At 47.9% G+C, this 17084-nt stretch overlaps 2 protein-coding genes across 4 annotated transcripts; both read left to right on the top strand.

Annotated features, from left to right (window-relative positions):
• The first annotated feature begins 170 nt into the window (after nucleotides 1–170).
• On the top strand, nucleotides 171–10483 carry MTMR11 (myotubularin related protein 11). Of its 3 annotated transcripts, none has more exons than XM_077842457.1 (17): nucleotides 171–2719; nucleotides 3073–3163; nucleotides 3605–3726; nucleotides 3934–3994; nucleotides 4169–4311; nucleotides 4796–4874; nucleotides 4994–5129; nucleotides 5379–5466; nucleotides 5614–5702; nucleotides 5788–5912; nucleotides 6370–6436; nucleotides 6674–6744; nucleotides 7302–7468; nucleotides 7765–7938; nucleotides 8189–8371; nucleotides 8996–9289; nucleotides 9814–10483. In XM_077842457.1, the coding sequence occupies exons 1-17, from the start codon at nucleotides 2654–2656 to the stop codon at nucleotides 9958–9960; spliced, it is 2103 nt and encodes a 700-aa protein (XP_077698583.1). In that variant the 5' UTR covers nucleotides 171–2653; the 3' UTR covers nucleotides 9961–10483. The 3 variants fall into 3 exon arrangements, with proteins under 3 accessions (XP_077698583.1, XP_077698586.1, XP_077698585.1); XM_077842460.1 differs by having other exon boundaries at nucleotides 9818–10483; XM_077842459.1 differs by having other exon boundaries at nucleotides 10233–10483.
• Nucleotides 10484–11162: 679 nt separating this feature from the next.
• Nucleotides 11163–15887, top strand: SF3B4 (splicing factor 3b subunit 4). The gene is made up of 6 exons (XM_077842461.1): nucleotides 11163–11322; nucleotides 11765–11893; nucleotides 12162–12704; nucleotides 13028–13234; nucleotides 15117–15290; nucleotides 15482–15887. The coding sequence occupies exons 1-6, from the start codon at nucleotides 11289–11291 to the stop codon at nucleotides 15667–15669; spliced, it is 1275 nt and encodes a 424-aa protein (XP_077698587.1). The 5' UTR covers nucleotides 11163–11288; the 3' UTR covers nucleotides 15670–15887.
• The last annotated feature ends 1197 nt before the right edge of the window (nucleotides 15888–17084 follow it).

Here is a 17084-nt window from a genome sequence, read left to right on the forward strand (position 1 = left end):
ACAGACCAATAAAACAAAAATTAGCAATGACTTCATATTGTGTATTTGGGCAGTGATACAGAGGCAGAAAAAATGGAGCTGGTTCTGAATGATCTCCAAAAACCTAGCTTTTGCCACTCTTAGTCCTTTGTAAACAGCCACACATCCAAAGTTCCAGTCACATTTTGTCTTTCCCGATAAAGGGGTTTCAGAGATGATCGTCCCTGAGTTACTCAGATACTAGTTAATCTGGACTCTGTGTCACCTTCTGTCTCCAAGCAGTCCGTGCCCCACACAGATAAGACAGAATTAGAAGCCCCTTCCTGGCCTGGAATCACCTGCACCCCAGATTTTTCTAATTTCTTTTTGCCTCCAGGCCCTTCAATTGCAGATTGAGTGAGTCACACACAGTCACTGCTGTCTCTCACTTTGTAGCTACCCAAGCTGCAAATTGCAGCGTGTTTTGCCCCTGTACTTTAGCTTAACCAAATATTTATTATGATGTCCCTCACGTAGACTTTCTTCATGCCACCACCCTTCGCAGGCCACGTGGGTTAGGGGTGGTAGAAAAGAGGGACTGACGGTAACCGGAGAGCAGAGGGGGGGTGGGGAGGACGTTGGCCTCTTTCTGTGCTTATAACTGGATCTGTGACTCATCTTGTGAGTCACTCAGCTCCACCTCCCTCCTCCAGCTGCCCCTCCCAGTAGCCTTCACTCTTGGCACAAACCTACAACCAGACCGGGATTCTGAAAATGGAAAAATCTGATATGGCCCCTTGCTTCTGCATCCTTCCTTTCATCCACTAAAACTTCCACTGGTGTGGGGGGTCTGGGAGGTGGTCCTCCTATTAGCCCTTCGCTGCTGCCCCTTTGCCTTCCTGTGCTGATCCAAGTCACCCACTTTTTTCTGCCTTCCACCCCCCCCCCCCATTCCCCTGATGTTTTTTCTTTGGATTCCTCTGCTGCTGCTATACCTCAAAATACTAAAGAATAGAATGAAGCTCTTGAATGAAGGGTAGTGGGGAGGAGAAGGAAAGTGGATAATGGGATTTTAAAACTGTGGAACATGGCTCTTCCTACTGCAAAAGACCTTGGGAAGTATTTCTTCCTCCAAGAGATTGAGGCCCATGGAAAGTAGGTGGGCCTGGTGGGGGGGGGGGGGTGCTTGGGAGCTTTACAACTTCTAGAATAAGGCTTCTGGGCCACCTTCCTAGCAGGTGTATGCCTCTTTGTTCCAAATTAACTTCCTGTCTCACAATATCACTATTTCCACAGTAGCAGCCAAGATGGGGAACTTTTAAAGCTGAGGCCGGAAGGGTGTGTGTGCTGAGGGGAGGAGAGAGTTGAGTGTCACTTTGGAAAACTGGGGCCCCCACCTAAGGTCTGCCTCTGTACAGACTCAAAATTAATAAAACAGCAGCTCATTAACCCTTATTTTGTATTTCATTTCCTGTCTTTTTCGCATCTAAATGCAGATTTTTGCTTCAAACCCAGGTGCCATTGACTGCAGTTCCTTTATTTCCCTCTTAGTGTCCTCACTCACTCCTGCTGCTCTCGTGGCAGGGGGGAAGGTGGGGCATGGGGCTGTTGAACTAATAGAAGTTTCCAGCCCTCAGCTTTGAAGGTCCTGAACTAAATTATTAATTTGGAGATCTGGTGTCTGGGTTGGAGGGAGGGATGATGTGCCTGGAATGGGCTTTGGTTTCCCACTGGGGTGTGTGTGTGTGTGTGTGTGTGTGTTGGATTAAGTGGTAAGATGTCCTCCTTGGGCCTCCCCCTAACCCCAGAACTTGCCCATAAACACACCTGTACCTGTGTCTGCATCCTGGAGATATTTCAACTTCTCTTCCCAGTTTTCTTAGGACACCCTCCACACAAAGTATGTTTCATGCTCTCTGGAGACGCAAATACAAGATGCTTTCACTCCTCTCCCTCATTTCTTGGGCCTCCCCAGGCAAAAATCTCCTGAGGTCCCATTTCCTACTACTTTTGTCAGGTGTGTTGGGGAGGCAGCAAGGAAGCTTGAACTGCTTTTTCGTTGGTCCCACCGCTCCAACTCCTTTGAGAAGACAAAAAAAAAAAAGGGTGCCTGGGTGGCTCGGGGTCGTGATCCCGGGGTCCTGGGATCGAGTTCCACATCGGGTTCCCCTCAGGGAGCCTGCTTCTCCCTCTGCCTGTGTCTCTGCCTCTCTCTCATACATAAATAAAATCTTAAAAACGAGCCTAAATTATTCCAGGCTAATATTCAGTATTACTGCTCCCCTCAAATAGTTTCCAGTGCTTGTGAGCAGAAAGAGCACAGGATCTGGTATTGGAGTAAAGAATCTGGGTCTTGTTTTCCCCAGATACCCACTTTTCCCTCACCTTTTTTAGGCTCCTCCACTTTTCCAAAACTGTGTGTATTCCCCTTTAAGGGGCTGGGCATCTCTCCCGCCCTCCCCAGAGCCGACTGAAGTTTCCGAGGAGCCTCCTCTTGCTGGGTTGGACACACCTTTCAAAAGACCCCTAGTCGCACTCCGTGCACCTCAAAGGATCTTTTCCCTGGCGCTGTCCCCAGCCACTCTCCCTGACGTCTCTCTTCTCAAACTACAAGATTCAGCCTCTCCCTAACGGGCTTGAGCATCTTCAAGGTTTCCCACCCGTCACTGCTCCGTCCCCGGATGGAGCCAGAGAAATGTGGTGGGGGGGTCGGGGCCAGAGTTTCAACATCGCCCCCCAGAAGGTGGAGCCAGACCTGGGGGTAAGGAGAAGAGACCTGGCTTGGGAGGGAAGGGCACTGTGGGCAGGAGGGTGTGAATGAGGAGGAGGTGGAGGTAGAAGGGGCTAGGAAAGGAGCTAGAGGAGGAGGAGGGTGTGTCCCATATCAACTTGGCTGATGGAGCTGGGTCTGTCTTTTTCAGTCTCAAGTTCATTGTCTCATTATCCATTAACCAGGCCCTCCCTTTACTGTCTGCCAACTGGGTCCTAAGCTCCCCACAGCCGATACTCTCAGTTTCCCCTGGGCGTCTGAGTGTAGGCCCCCAATAGTCTGCTGAGGTAATCCCAGATGCAGGGGTTGGAGAGGCCTGGGGATTAACCCTACACCCTTCACAGCTCTCTGGACCAAAGTCCGTCCAGAGGACTGGGATGCTGGAGCCCAGGAGTTGTCAGCTTAGCAGTCACCTGGCTTCGGGATGCCTCCCAGGTAACAAAATCCCTTTTGATACTTCCAATCCCCAAAGACTCTTCCAGATTTCATCCTGCTTAAACTTCGCCTTGAACCTGACCAACAATATCTGTATATTTCTCCGCTCTCTCAAAGTGCTTCTATCTGAGACTTGCTGTCTTCTCTGTCAGCTGGCTGTGAGCATGGACCTTGATGGGCCTAGTTTTCCTGACTCTTTTACTCCTTTTTCTTATTTACTTATTCAAGAAGTATTTGAGTGCCTACTAACTATGTGCCAGGCACTGTTCTAGGCTCTAGAGTGAATGAATACAAATGATCTCCTAAGCTTTTGTTCCTGTGGAGTGAGGGGAGGATCTTAATCTTCCCTCTTTACATCCTCCTGTCTCAGAGGAGTAGGTGTATACCACTGTGGGTGATGCTGGGAATAGTCATAACCTGGCTTTGCCCCTTCTTCTGTAGGGGAGCAGATCCTAGCATGGGCCCCAGGAGTGAGGAAGGGACTGGAACCTGAATTGCCTGGAACCTTGATCTGCACCAACGTGAGGGTCACCTTCCAGCCTTGTGGATGGCAGCGGAGTCAGGTAAGATGGTTAGGGCAATGGAAAGGACAGTTAGTGAGAAATGGAGAGTCTAGAAGGATTTAGGCAGGGAGAGTTCTGCTTAAAGGGTTGTCTTGAATGTATCAGGGACGGTGAATTGGGCTTATCTCCAGGAGGTTAGGGATTGCCAAGGTAGGACAATGAGTAAGATTTCAGATGTCTTTTGCAACAGTCATGTGCTTCCTCTAGGAGACTCCCCTGAGCAGTGAATATGATTTTGCCCTGGTCAACATTGGGCGATTAGAAGCTGGTGAGTGGGGGGCTGGGGGCAGGGTGTTGGTGAAGATGCTTACTGGGGGCTCACCCTTCCTCATCCTTCCTCTATTCTCAGAGGGCAGAAGGGATGGGGTGGGATGGGCTGGAAGACCTCCTTGTAGAGGGACCCTGATCCATGGCTACTCTGCTTTCTAACTCTTGACTTCAGTGAATGGCCTGTCCAGAGTCCAGCTCCTCCGTCCAGGGTCCCCACTTAAATTTATCCCTGAGGAGATCCTCATTCATGGCCGAGACTTCCGGCTGCTCAGAGTTGCTTTTGAGGCTGGAGGACTAGAACCACAGGCCTTTCAGGTAAGAGGGCTTCAACCCAAAGACGACTCCTCCCTTTAGAGCCTTGGGATCCTCTCCTTGGCATTCCTGCTACTCCCCTATATTGTAGGACTCCTCTCATCATTTTTTGTGCTTCTCTCCTCAAGGAGAGTCTAAAAGGCTGGGATAAAGGGTAGTTTAATGAGAGCAAGGGGCCTGAATTCTAGCCCAGCACTGCCAATTATCAGGAGTGTGACAATGGGCAAGTTTCTTCCTTTGAAAAACAAGGAGGGCTGGATGAGATTGTTCTGGAGGTTCCTCCCAGAATTGACATTCTATGATTCTGTGGTTCTGGATGTGTTCTCCCGACCCCAGTCCCCACCACCTATGGAAGCTCCCTTCCTTAGGGATGGTCTTCGCTATTCTCTGTTGGTGGCTAAGACAGCTAAGCAACATATGGGTCTCATTTCCTTCTCTTCACTTCTTTAGTTTGAGCCCCAAGGTTAGGATGCCCTTTCCTCCACAGGTGACCATGGCCATTGTCCAAGCCAGAGCTCGGAGCAGTCAAGCCCAACAGTATGCAGGGATACCCCTGAGCAAGGCTGGTGAGTGAGGATGCTTTAGGGTAAGGGATGAGTAAAGAATCTGAAAGAGATTAGCTGAAGACAAAAGAGCTGAGAAACTCTCTCTGGTTCTTCTTTGCTGTGCCTCACTCCTGCCCTAGGCCAGAGTTCAGGGTCCAGAAAACCACCTATTCCCCTCTTGGAGACCTCAGAAGACTGGGAGACTGAGCGGAAAAAGCAGGGGGCCAAGAGCTGGAGGGTCAGCACTGTCAACGAGAGGTTCGATGTAGCTACCAGGTGATTCCCCATCTACCCCAACCCCCACTGCCCTCTCAATTTCCCCACAGTTCTCAGATCCTCTAAAGCTAGGACTGCCCACAAACTCTAGCCTCTTAGGATATCCACAGAGCTCTCCCCTTTACTGCCTAGATCTCTAAACCTGCTGGGTTTAGAAATAATCCTCTCCTAAGCAACTCCCTTTTAATGACAGGTTTGCATTATAATGAATTCACTGAGCCAAACTGTGACTGTAACTCAATTTCACAGCCTTCCTCGTTACTTCTGGGTCCCTAAGCGAACTCTGGACAGTGAGGTCAGGAGAGCATTTGGCCACTTCCATCAGGGCCGTGGACCGGTCAGTGTGGGGGCCAGGGTGCTGGTTGAGAATTAGATGGTTATGGGAGGTCAGGGGGGTCATTGTGGTGGGAGATTAGTGTTGGGGCAGGAAAATGTGGGGCCAGGAGTTTCTCCCATAGTGATCCTAACTTCCCACCCTCTGAAGCGCCTGTCTTGGCATCACCGTGGGGGCAGTGATCTTCTCCGCTGTGGTGGCTTCTATACAGCCAGTGACCCTAACAAGGAGGATATCAGGTGAGGGGAGGTTTGATGAGCAGAATCAAGGGTTGGAACGTGAGGACAGACTCATTCCTTTATGTTGTGACTCCTTCCCCTCCAGAGCAGTGGAGTCAATGCTCCAGGCTGGGCATTCAGATGTTGTCCTGGTGGACACTGTGGATGAGTTGCCTACTCTTGCAGATGTCCAGCTTGCCCACTTGAAGCTGAGGGCCCTCTGCCTGCCTGGTGAGATAACATCTGATCTCAGCCCCCACTAGGCCTGCTGACCCTAACCTCGTTTACCCTTTTGCCTGTTACATATGAGTAACCTTATAGGCCAAAGATCCATAGTTTTCTATTCAACTCCCATCTCCCAGAGAGTCACTGATTCCCTGTCTTCCTGTCCTGTCCCCAGTGTACTTTTTTTAACAGCTTTATTGAGATCTAATTTACATACCATAAAATCCACTCTTCACCCATCTTAAGTGTTCAGTGCATTTTATTACCTTTATAAGGTTGTACAACTATCACCACAACTTAACTGTAGTAACCTCATGGCCATTTACAGTTACTGTTTATTTTTTCCCCAGTCTTGGGTAACCATTACCCAACTTATTTTTAACCCTCAGGCTGCAGACCTTGAATCCTGAATCCTGAGTTCTCCTGATCTCTTTGTCCTTCTGATCCCTCTACTCTCTCTCAGATTCATCTGCAGCTGAGGAGAAATGGCTCTCAGCCCTGGAAGGAACACGATGGTTGGATTACGTCAGGTACTTTCTCATTTTCTGGTCAGGATTTATAATTCAATCCTCCCAATCTTCTGTTTACCTGAATTCCTAAATGGCCTTCCATTAACTCTTCTCTTTGGTTTCCCAAGAAGACTCTTATTTGCTGTCCTTAGAAGAAGGGGTAGAATTCTGGAGTCTGCCTCTTTTCCATTTCATGACCCATCCCTCCCTTCCTCCAGGCTTATCATTCTCCTCTCCTCTTCTCATCTGTACTCTCAGGTCTTGTCTTCGAAAGGCCAGTGACATCTCAGTCTTAGTGACATCCAGGGTTCGCTCTATAGTACTACAAGGTGAGTTTATTGGGTTAACCTACTCCATTCCTTCTTTTCCTTTACCCACCCAACTGGAAGGAAGACCTAGAAGTCTTCCTTGTCCACATCTAGCACTAGTATCTTCCTCTCCTGTTACTAGGAACTACCCATAGGTCCTAACTCATCCTTCCCTGCTAACCCTGCCTCCCAGTAGTAGTATTGTTACTACTAGCTGTAGTGTTACTACAGCTTGTGGTCCCTAATAACAAGGTTCTTTTGCCTTCTGTTCCCGTACTTCCATCAGTGGATGGTGCCTGGGTTGGGGTGGGAAGGACAATGTGAAAGCTGGTTTGAGATTTATGATTCTCCCTCCTACACGTGAAGCTGGGTATTTCTATCCAGGCGGAGACTATGAACTGAATCATTCAAGGCCTTCATTTTCTCTTCACTTCTATTTGTCCTCTCAATCCTACCTACGCAAAACTTTTCCCCTCTGTGTCCCTCTCTTCTTCTTGCCACGTTTCCTTTTCTCATTTTCTTCTGCTCTAGTTTCTTGGCCCCTTCTTCTTTGTCCCTTCTCCTTCTTTGTCACCCAGAGCGCGGTGATCGTGATTTCAATGGCCTCCTCTCTTCACTCGTCCAGCTGCTTTCAGCCCCTGAAGCCCGAACACTGCTTGGCTTCCAATCACTAGTACAGCGAGAGTGGGTGGCAGCTGGACATCCCTTCCTGACCCGGCTTGGGGTAACTGGAGCCAGTGAAGAGGTGAGATTGTTTTAGGAGAGTGCTGGGGGGAGGTATTACTAAAGATATAAGAGGATGAGAAAACCATATAGTATAATACATTGGAAGTGAAACTGGGTTAGAGGGATCCTGAGATTGAGTTTGAAGGGAGACCTAGATGAATGAGGCACCACAACTCCCTAGTATCTTCAACCCAGATTTCCATTCCCTGATCTTAGTAGTTCTGTTGGCTGTGTCCCTTGGCCCTCATCATTTTGTCATCCTCCCCCCTCAGGGGCCTGCAATCCCTTCTAACCTCTTATTTTCCTTCATCTCAGGCTCCAGTGTTTCTCCTCTTCGTTGATTGCGTCTGGCAGCTCCTCCAGCAGTTTCCAGCTGAGTTTGAATTCTCAGAATTTTTCCTTCTTGCTCTTCATGACAGTGCCAGGGTTCCTGACACTCTCACGTTTTTGAGAGATACTCCTTGGGAGCGTGGAAAACAGAGTGGACAGGTCAGTGACTTCCATTTTTGAGTTGTCTTTTTGTCTCCTTGAGAAATAGCCTCTCAAGTTTAGTCTTCATTTATGGAAAGTGAGATCTGTGGCTGGGAAAAGGGGAAGTTGGTGCTTATTCAATATATGACTGGACTTTAACCCTACATCTGATTCCTGAAGGAAGAGGTGAGCTTTTCATGATTTCTCTCCAGACTTGGGAAAAGGATTTTTTTATTTAACCATCCTTTTTCTTGTTTCCTTTGTCCAGTTCAACTCCTATACACAGATCTATACCCCAGGGTATTCCCAAACTCCTGCTGGGAACTCTGCTAACCCACAGCTGTCTGTCTGGGACTGGGATTTACGCTATAGCAGTGAACAGATCCTACAATTCCATAATCCTGGCTATGACCCGGAACACTGCCCGGATTCCTTGCTCCCTAGGCAGCAGGTGAAGTGTCTACATTTCCTAAATTCCCTTGATTTTTTCATAGGCTCATCCTACTAGATAGGGAGAAGTGGAAAGACACAGTGTCTGAGTTCTCTAGGGAAAGCTGCCCCACACTTCTGTAGCTGTTACTTAGAGTCCCTGACTATCCCCAGGAAAGCAGAAATCCTAGAATAGCACAGAAGGGATCCTTCTTGTCCACATCTTTATTAGTTTTTCTACCTCTTACACACATTTAAAAAAAAAGATTTATTTGAGAGAGAGCGTGCATATGTGTGTGCCAGCCGAGGTGGCGGGGGGCAGACTCCCCATTGAGCGAGGAGCTCCATGTGGGTCTGGATCTCACAACCCTAAGATCATGACCTGAGCCAATATCAAGAGTTGGATGCTTAACTGACTGAGCCACCTAGGCACCCCTCTTATACACATTTTACAAGTTTCCCTAAAATTGACTTTAATCAGACCTGATGCTTAGTTTGAAGCCTATGAGGAGAGTAGATGGGGGAAGGCCTGTAGTTTGATCACTAATGCAGTTTGAGTAGGTGGAAGCTAGACATTCTTTCCTGACTTTTGGGGAAGGGGAGTCAGAGGTTTCTAGGTTGCAGTTGATTTCTTTTTTCCCTTTAGCCAAGCTTCATGGTTCCTGGACCCCCAAATTCTGTGTGGCTCTTCTCCAGAGGGGCCCTGACCCCACTGAATCAGCTCTGTCCTTGGCGGGACAGCCCCTCCCTGCTGGCAGTCTCTTCTCGTTGGCTCCCTAGACCTGCTATCTCCTCTGAAAGCCTGGCTGATCAGGAGTGGGGGCTCCCCTCACATTGGGGAGCTTGCCCTTTACCCCCGGGATTGCTGCTGCCTGGATATCTGGGACCCCAGATCAAGCTGTGGAGACGCTGCTACCTGAGGGGAAGGCCTGAGTTCCAGGTGAGGAGGGAGGACAGGGATTGGGAGTAGGAGAAGGGGCTTGACTGCTAAACCAGATGTTCTGGGAGAAACCAGATGTTTTTAGGAGCTGGAAAAACAAGGAGCTGGGGGGACTGAGGAGTGAATTATCATTCCTGTTGGTATCACAGTGGATAGGTTTAGGAGTGTGTGTGTATGTGTGGGATAGACTACTTGTGGTTCAGATCAAGTAGAGCCTAGAACATAGTTGGAGGGGGAAAGAGAATTAAAGACGCCAGAGGTGATGGGAACTAGATTTATGGGGATCACTTTGTAATGTATAAAAATATCAATTTTTTTGTATAAAAATTGTTTAAAAGTGTAATTTTATAAAATTTTATTAAAGTATTAAAAAATCACTAGGATGTGCACCTAAAACTAACAGGACATTGTATGTCAGTTATAATAATAATAAAAAAGATGCCAGAAGTAGTGGACACATCTCAGAAATAGGGAGCTAGAGCTATAATAATATTCCTCTCTGCCTCTCTTCACCCCCTTCTCAGAAAGGCCTCTCAGCTCCCACAATCTCTGGCCTCCAGGATGAGCTATCCCATCTTCAGGAGCTTTTAAGGAAATGGACACCAAGAGTATCTCCTGAGGATCACTCCAAGAAAAGAGATCCAAATACCATTCTTTCCCAGTCCCGTTGAAATTGTTGTCTTTTTTATGGGCATGGCAGAGGGGGTCCGGGGTGAGGGAAGGTTCTGTCTAATCCTCCAATTTTTCTTATCTTGGTCTTGCTGTCTCAGCTTTTGACACTCCAGCCCTCAACAAGCTCACTGACCTTTCTGTTGCAGATGGGTGGTGCTAACCTTCTCCAACTCTTGCCCTGTCCTGTTTCATTCTCGAGATATGTTTCTCATGATTTGAGGAATTAAGAAACAAAAGCAATCCAGAATACGATTACCTTTGTTCTTTTCAGGGCAATTCCATCCCTCTGGATACCCAGCCGATAAGCTGTGAGATGAGAGATGCTGTTCATCAGTTCAAAGGAGATGGCCTACAGAACTCATTCTCACCTCCTCTTGCTGCTTAATTCCAATTTCTGTTTCTTCCCTCTGGTTTTCTATGGGTATGCTAGTGGGTATGGGACACATCCTGTCTCTCCCAATTGTATATTTTGTAGTGACATTTCTATTTAACGAGTTCATTAAAGTACAGTTGCTGGCATTATCTCTGGTGTCTGACTAAAAGATCCTAAGTAAAAAAGCGATGATAAACCGGGAGAAGAAGGGACCCACCATATTATTGTTCAGGAAATATGGAGATAGGTCAGGCTGTCCACACTAATCGTTTCGTAAGATGGGGCAAAGAGCATGCAAAGACATGGTTGGTGGGCCCGGGGTATTCTGGCGGTTGAAACTGAGGCCCCTGGGCTGCAATGTCAGGTACCCTCAGCTCTGGGCACACATCATCTCTGAGCCTCAGGTTTCCATCTCCCCCATGCAACAGGATCATGTGAGCTCCGACGCCACTCCAGCTCAGACACTCCGCAATCCTCTCCCCAGAAGCCGCGGGCCACGGTGGAGGGCTGCCTCCGCACCCTAAGGCAGCCGAATCCTTGGGTTGGAGGGTTTCCTCAGCACACCCTTCTCCGGGGAACAAAAGGATAGTTTGCCAACAAAATATTTCTTTAAAATAAAGTTTTGTTCTTTTAGCTTTCGAGTTTACATTTTTAGGAGTACTGTGATCCTTTAACGTCCAGCACTGCCTTAAGAGGGTCTGGGCATTTCCGTTCGGCCCTCATCGCTTTGACCGCTAGCAGCGGCAAATCCACGCAGAACCACGGACCGGAGAACGCGGCCCCACAAGCCGCATCAAGTCTCCGCAACTCCTAAGATGGCCGGGGCCTCTTCCGGCTCCTCCCCCATCAGGCCCCGCCCACCGCCCTCGTGACTACCTTCGCCCCGGAAGTGGAAGTACTGACTGAGGTCAGAGGGCGGGATCGCTGCCTGGAGACGGCGGGAGCTCTTTCGCCATGGCGGCCGGCCCGATCTCCGAGCGGAACCAGGGTAGTTGGAGGGGATGAGGCCAGGGAGGCTGGGAGGCCTCGAGGAAGGCCAGCCGTGTTTTCGCCGGGGCAGGAGATCGGATCCCCCCGGAGGGCGCGAACCCGGTCCCCGTGCCGGCTGGGGGTGGGGTGGCCGGGTGCAGGCTGAGGCCTGTGGTTGTGATGCTCTGTCCAATCTCCTGCGCCTTCCCATTCAAAAAAACAAAACAAAAACCCAAACGAAAACCAAAAACAAAGCAATTCACAGAGAATTTGCAGCAGAACCTTCAGTTAGACTTAAGAAGGTTCTCTAGTTCTGGAATGAGAGAGATGTAAGGGCTTACTCTCACGTCTTTTTCCTTTTTTGTTCCTATATCCCATCTCCACTCCCAGTTCCCCCGCCTGTCACTTCCTTCTTTCCCGTCGTTGTCTCATCCCTGCCATAATCTGCTCATTTCTCTTAGATGCCACTGTCTACGTCGGGGGACTGGATGAGAAGGTTAGCGAACCCCTGCTGTGGGAGCTTTTTCTCCAGGCAGGGCCAGTAGTCAACACCCACATGCCAAAGGATAGAGTCACAGGTCAGCACCAAGGTGAGTACATCACAAGAGGCGTGTTTATGCATTGAGGGGACAAGCTGCTCCTGGAGGGTTCCGGCAGTATTCATAGGCAGTATTCATAGCCGTTTTGGAATCACCTGTAGATTCTTCCTTTTAAGTGTCATTCAATGTTTGCTTCTGGAACCATTCCCAGTTGAAGTGAGGTGGTTATTTCATGTTCTTTGTGCTTTGGAAGGTGCATGAGTTACACACGAAATTGAATCACTTCACTTAAGTTAATCTCTGCTTTTCTACTTCCCAGGCTATGGCTTTGTGGAATTCCTGAGTGAGGAAGATGCTGACTATGCCATTAAGATCATGAACATGATCAAACTATATGGGAAGCCAATACGAGTGAACAAGGCATCGGCTCACAACAAGAACCTGGACGTGGGGGCCAACATTTTCATTGGCAATCTGGACCCAGAAATTGATGAGAAGCTGCTTTATGATACTTTCAGCGCCTTCGGGGTCATCTTACAAACCCCTAAGATTATGCGGGACCCTGATACAGGCAACTCCAAAGGTTATGCTTTTATTAATTTTGCTTCATTTGACGCTTCGGATGCAGCTATTGAGGCCATGAACGGGCAGTATCTCTGTAATCGCCCCATTACTGTGTCCTATGCCTTCAAGAAGGACTCGAAAGGGGAGCGCCACGGCTCAGCAGCTGAACGACTTCTAGCAGCCCAGAACCCACTCTCCCAGGCTGACCGCCCTCATCAGCTGTTTGCAGATGCACCCCCTCCGCCTTCAGCCCCCAATCCTGTCGTATCATCATTGGGGTCTGGGCTCCCACCACCAGGTAAAGCTTTTATTCAAAATATTTTTGTCTTGGGCTTGGGGTGTGGTGGTGAGCGGGGGCAAGGGGAGGAGAAAAGAACTTGATAAAGGGGGACATGGAGTCAGTAGGTGATGAGAAAGAGAGTGAGGGGTGACAGTTGTGGGGAGAAAGTTGTTGAGTTGAAGAGGCTGAAGTTGTTCCTAGTTATCTAGTATTGCTTCTGATTTTAGAGAGCTGGGAGGAAGGGAAGAGAACTTATCCTGCCTGAGGAGGCCAGATTGAACGGGCTTTCTAAAGACATTCTCTCCTTACTATCGTTAACTTGTCTTTCATTTCCTCTATAGGCATGCCTCCTCCTGGGTCCTTCCCACCCCCGGTGCCGCCTCCTGGAGCCCTTCCACCTGGGATACCCCCAGCCATGCCCCCACCACCTATGCCTCCCGGTGCTGGAGGACACGGTCCACCATCAGCAGGAACCCCAGGGGCTGGACATCCTGGACATGGACACTCGCATCCTCACCCATTCCCACCAAGTGGGATGCCCCATCCAGGTGAGTGTTCTTTGCTGGGGAAAAGGATAGATAAGCTTGTTGGAGGAGCTCCACTGCCACATGCAGTGCTGCCCTCATCCCTCAGCAGTAATAGTAGATAGTCCCGGAGCTCTGCTTTTTTTTCAGACATTTCTTTTATAAAAACAAACATGAGACACTGTTCTCTGTTTACTTTAACAGCTACCACCCTGTCTCCATTTATTATACAAGTTTTTCCAAAGAGTGTAACTGTACTCGTTTGCTTTTTCCTTTAACTTTTACTTCATTTTTCTCCTCCGACTTCTACCCCAAAGCAGTGACCTAATTGCCAAATAGAGGGGGCACTTCCATTCTTTACCTGGTTTGCCATTTGGTGTACTTGAAACTGGGTGTGTTGTCCTTTTTGAAAAGCTTGCCTCTTGGTGTTTCTGGATTTTTCATCTGTCTCAGACTCCTTAAAGTTAGCCACATTAGGGATCCCTGGGTGGCGCAGCGGTTTGGCGCCTGTCTTTGGCCCAGGGCGCGATCCTGGAGACCCGGGATCGAATCCCACATCGGGCTCCCGGTGCATGGAGCCTGCTTCTCCCTCTGCCTGTGTCTCTGCCTCTCTCTCTCTGTGTGACTATCGTAAATTAAAAAAAAAAAAAAAAAAAGTTAGCCACATTAGTAGGCTTTTCTCCCTCTCCATGTAGCTGGGTTTTTGTATCTGGTTCTCTTTTCTTTTTTTTTTTTAATTTTTATTTATTTATGATAGTCACAGAGAGAGAGAGAGAGAGGCAGAGACACAGGCAGAGGGAGAAGCAGGCTCCATGCACCGGGAGCCCGACGTGGGATTCGATCCCGGGTCTCCAGGATCGCGCCCTGGGCCAAAGGCAGGCGCAAACCGCTGCGCCACCCAGGGATCCCTCTGATTCTCTTTTCTTCATAGTTCCCTTACTTGTACACTGATGCCACCCAGATGTGGATATCTGGTCTGTGACCCTTAATCCCACTGCCTGATGGACAGCTCCACTTTGCTAACCTCCCCTTCACACCTGTTGTTCCTCTAGCATTCTTTGTTTTCAGATTCTTAATTCAGAAATCTGGGACCTATTTTTAACTGTTTCCTATCACTCCTGTACTAGATATCAAATCTTACTAATATATCTGGTATTGGCTCTCACTGCTAGTGCCCTAGTGCAGGCCCCCTCATACTCATTTCACACCTAATTTATTGTAGTGATTTTCTAACATTTTGACTTCAATTTCTCTTTGATCCACTTGCACAGAGTAATTTTTCTAAAACACAATGTTCACACACTTTTGCTCAAAATTCTTTTGTTGCTCTCTTTTACGTACAGCATAAAACCCAGACTTGTCACCATAGCATTGTAGGCTGTTTGTGATTGGTGCCTGCTAGTTACACCCATGACTACATGCTGCTCTTTATTTCTGAGTTACCAGTTTTCCCTGAACATACATCCCTGTTTGATGCCCTTGTGGTTCTCACATGCTAATATTTCCTGCTTGGGGAAAATTCTGTTCCATGCTCTTGTCCACCCGAAAAATTCTTATTCGTTCTCTAGAATTAGATCTTTGCTCAGACAATGTTTCTGCTACTTTCCCGAATTCTGTCAGTGAAATAATCACTCCATTTGTTACATAATTCTGCAGCACTGTTATACTGTCTAAATTGTGGAAGGAGCAAGCAAAGTGGGCAAGCAGTTGATTGGGTGGGTAGTTGATCTGCTTGTACCCTTGGAATGAGGATGAGGGTGGAGGGCGCTTTGTACCAGCCTTATTTTCCATACTCCTCTTTTCCTGATGTCACTTCTTTCTCAGTTTTGTTCTCTTCCTTTCTCCATTTTCTTTGCTCTCTGTATTCCTTGTCTCCTTGCTATTTATGTCTGTTTTGTTCTCACAGGGATGTCTCAGATGCAGCTGGCCCACCATGGCCCTCATGGCCTAGGACACCCACATGCTGGGCCCCCAGGCTCTGGGGGGCAGCCACCACCCCGACCACCACCTGGAATGCCTCATCCTGGACCTCCTCCAATGGGCTTGCCCCCTCGAGGGCCTCCGTTTGGATCTCCCATGGGTGAGTAGGCTCTAGCCATTTCCCTCATCCTGAGTATCATAGTCTTGTAGCTTCCTTTGTCACATCCCTGTTTCCTGCCCTTTATTTACACTTGTGCTCACGGCCTCCCTGTCCGTGTTCTCCACGCATTGGCCCAACATCAGCTACTTCCTATTTCTTTCCTTGACTGACTTTTCTTTTTCTTTGTGCAGGTCACCCAGGTCCCATGCCTCCACATGGGATGCGTGGACCTCCTCCACTAATGCCTCCTCATGGATACACTGGGCCTCCACGACCCCCACCCTACGGCTACCAGCGGGGGCCCCTGCCTCCACCCAGACCCACCCCCCGGCCTCCAGTTCCCCCGCGTGGCCCACTCCGAGGCCCTCTTCCTCAATAATTTCTAATTCTCTCACCTCCTGTTCTATCTTCCTAATATCTTTTCAATTCCTTGGACCAATCAGATTTGCTGTAGCTCCCTAGAGCTAAGGCACTAATCCCTCTCAGGTCTTTTTTTTTTTTAGTGTAATTTTCACAGGAGGTTTTATTATTGTTTCTGTGTTGGTCCTAAGTGTTTTTGCAAATGCACAGAGAAAATAAAACTAAACTCCTTGTTTATTCTTTGTGCTGTTTTCCTTGGCAAAGTAACTACTCTCTTTTCCCTGAGATGTCAGTTTGTTGGGAGAAGAATGGTAAGATAGGAGTAAGGGTGCTTATTGCATTTTTAAAAGGCATATGTTTAGTTTCTAAGCTGGAGACCCAGTAGCTATGACACAGGATGGTTGTGACCATGACATGAGGACAGAAGTGAAGTTCTTAGAGTGCTGGCGAAAATATGAGGTAACATGTGTAAAGCTACTCGTCACAGCACTGTAATGACAGTGGGCTGGAAGCAACTCTCCTCTCCATAGGTAAGAAACTGATTGAATAAACTGGTAAATCTACCAAGCAGCAGTAAAAAGGAGTAAGCAGAAATTCTTAGAAACTATTTTGGAGAGCTCTCCAGGATACATTAAGTGAAGAAAGTAACAGAATGTGTAGTATGTGGCCTGATCTAAGAGGCAGCACAAGATACACACGTTTGTTTATATTTAAAAAACAAACCAAAAATGAATGGAAATCGATACCAGTGGGGTGGTTGGGGTGATACGAAGGGAAGCCAGAGTTCTTTGAGCATGCTTTGTTGAATTTGGTTTACTTTGACACCATATAAATAAGCTTCTTACATAATTGCAAAACTGTTGAAATTGAGATGGTAGGAACTCCGTAAACCTTCATTTTTTTCCATTCTTTATCTTCAGATATCCTGGGTAAGGGGTTTGGATCTTATGCCTATTTTTTTTCTCATTCTCAGTCGTTTCAGACCTGACTTCCATCCCATTTAAATCTGTGTTCAAAGACTTTTCAGTGATTAGACCAAATCAAGTGGCCCTTTTCCTATTCATTGTTGCATTTACTCCTCCTATATTGCCGCTTTCATAAAGCTCTTTTTCTGGCTTACGTGACCATGTCCTGAAATCTAGGTAAAAAAAGGTGAGAAAGGTGGGCCTGGCCCTCATTCTTTCGCATCATTCTCATCCATGTGACGTGATAGCTGCAAGACCTCTGCTGGTGGTAGGTGAATAATACAAAGACAAGCAAGGCAGTTCTGTTATCAAGAGAGTAGGATGACACATACGACATTATTATAAAACAAAATATTTTGAGAGCATGAGGAAGGATAGCTAACCTGGCATGAAAGTCCAAGAAAACTTCTGGAAAGAAAAGAAAGTGATATGCTTGAATGTAATCTTAAAGGAAGGGTAGAGGTTTCCC

The sequence above is a fragment of the Canis aureus genome, chromosome 12 (genome assembly GCF_053574225.1).
Source record: "Canis aureus isolate CA01 chromosome 12, VMU_Caureus_v.1.0, whole genome shotgun sequence".
NCBI classification, from domain to species: domain Eukaryota; kingdom Metazoa; phylum Chordata; class Mammalia; order Carnivora; family Canidae; genus Canis; species Canis aureus.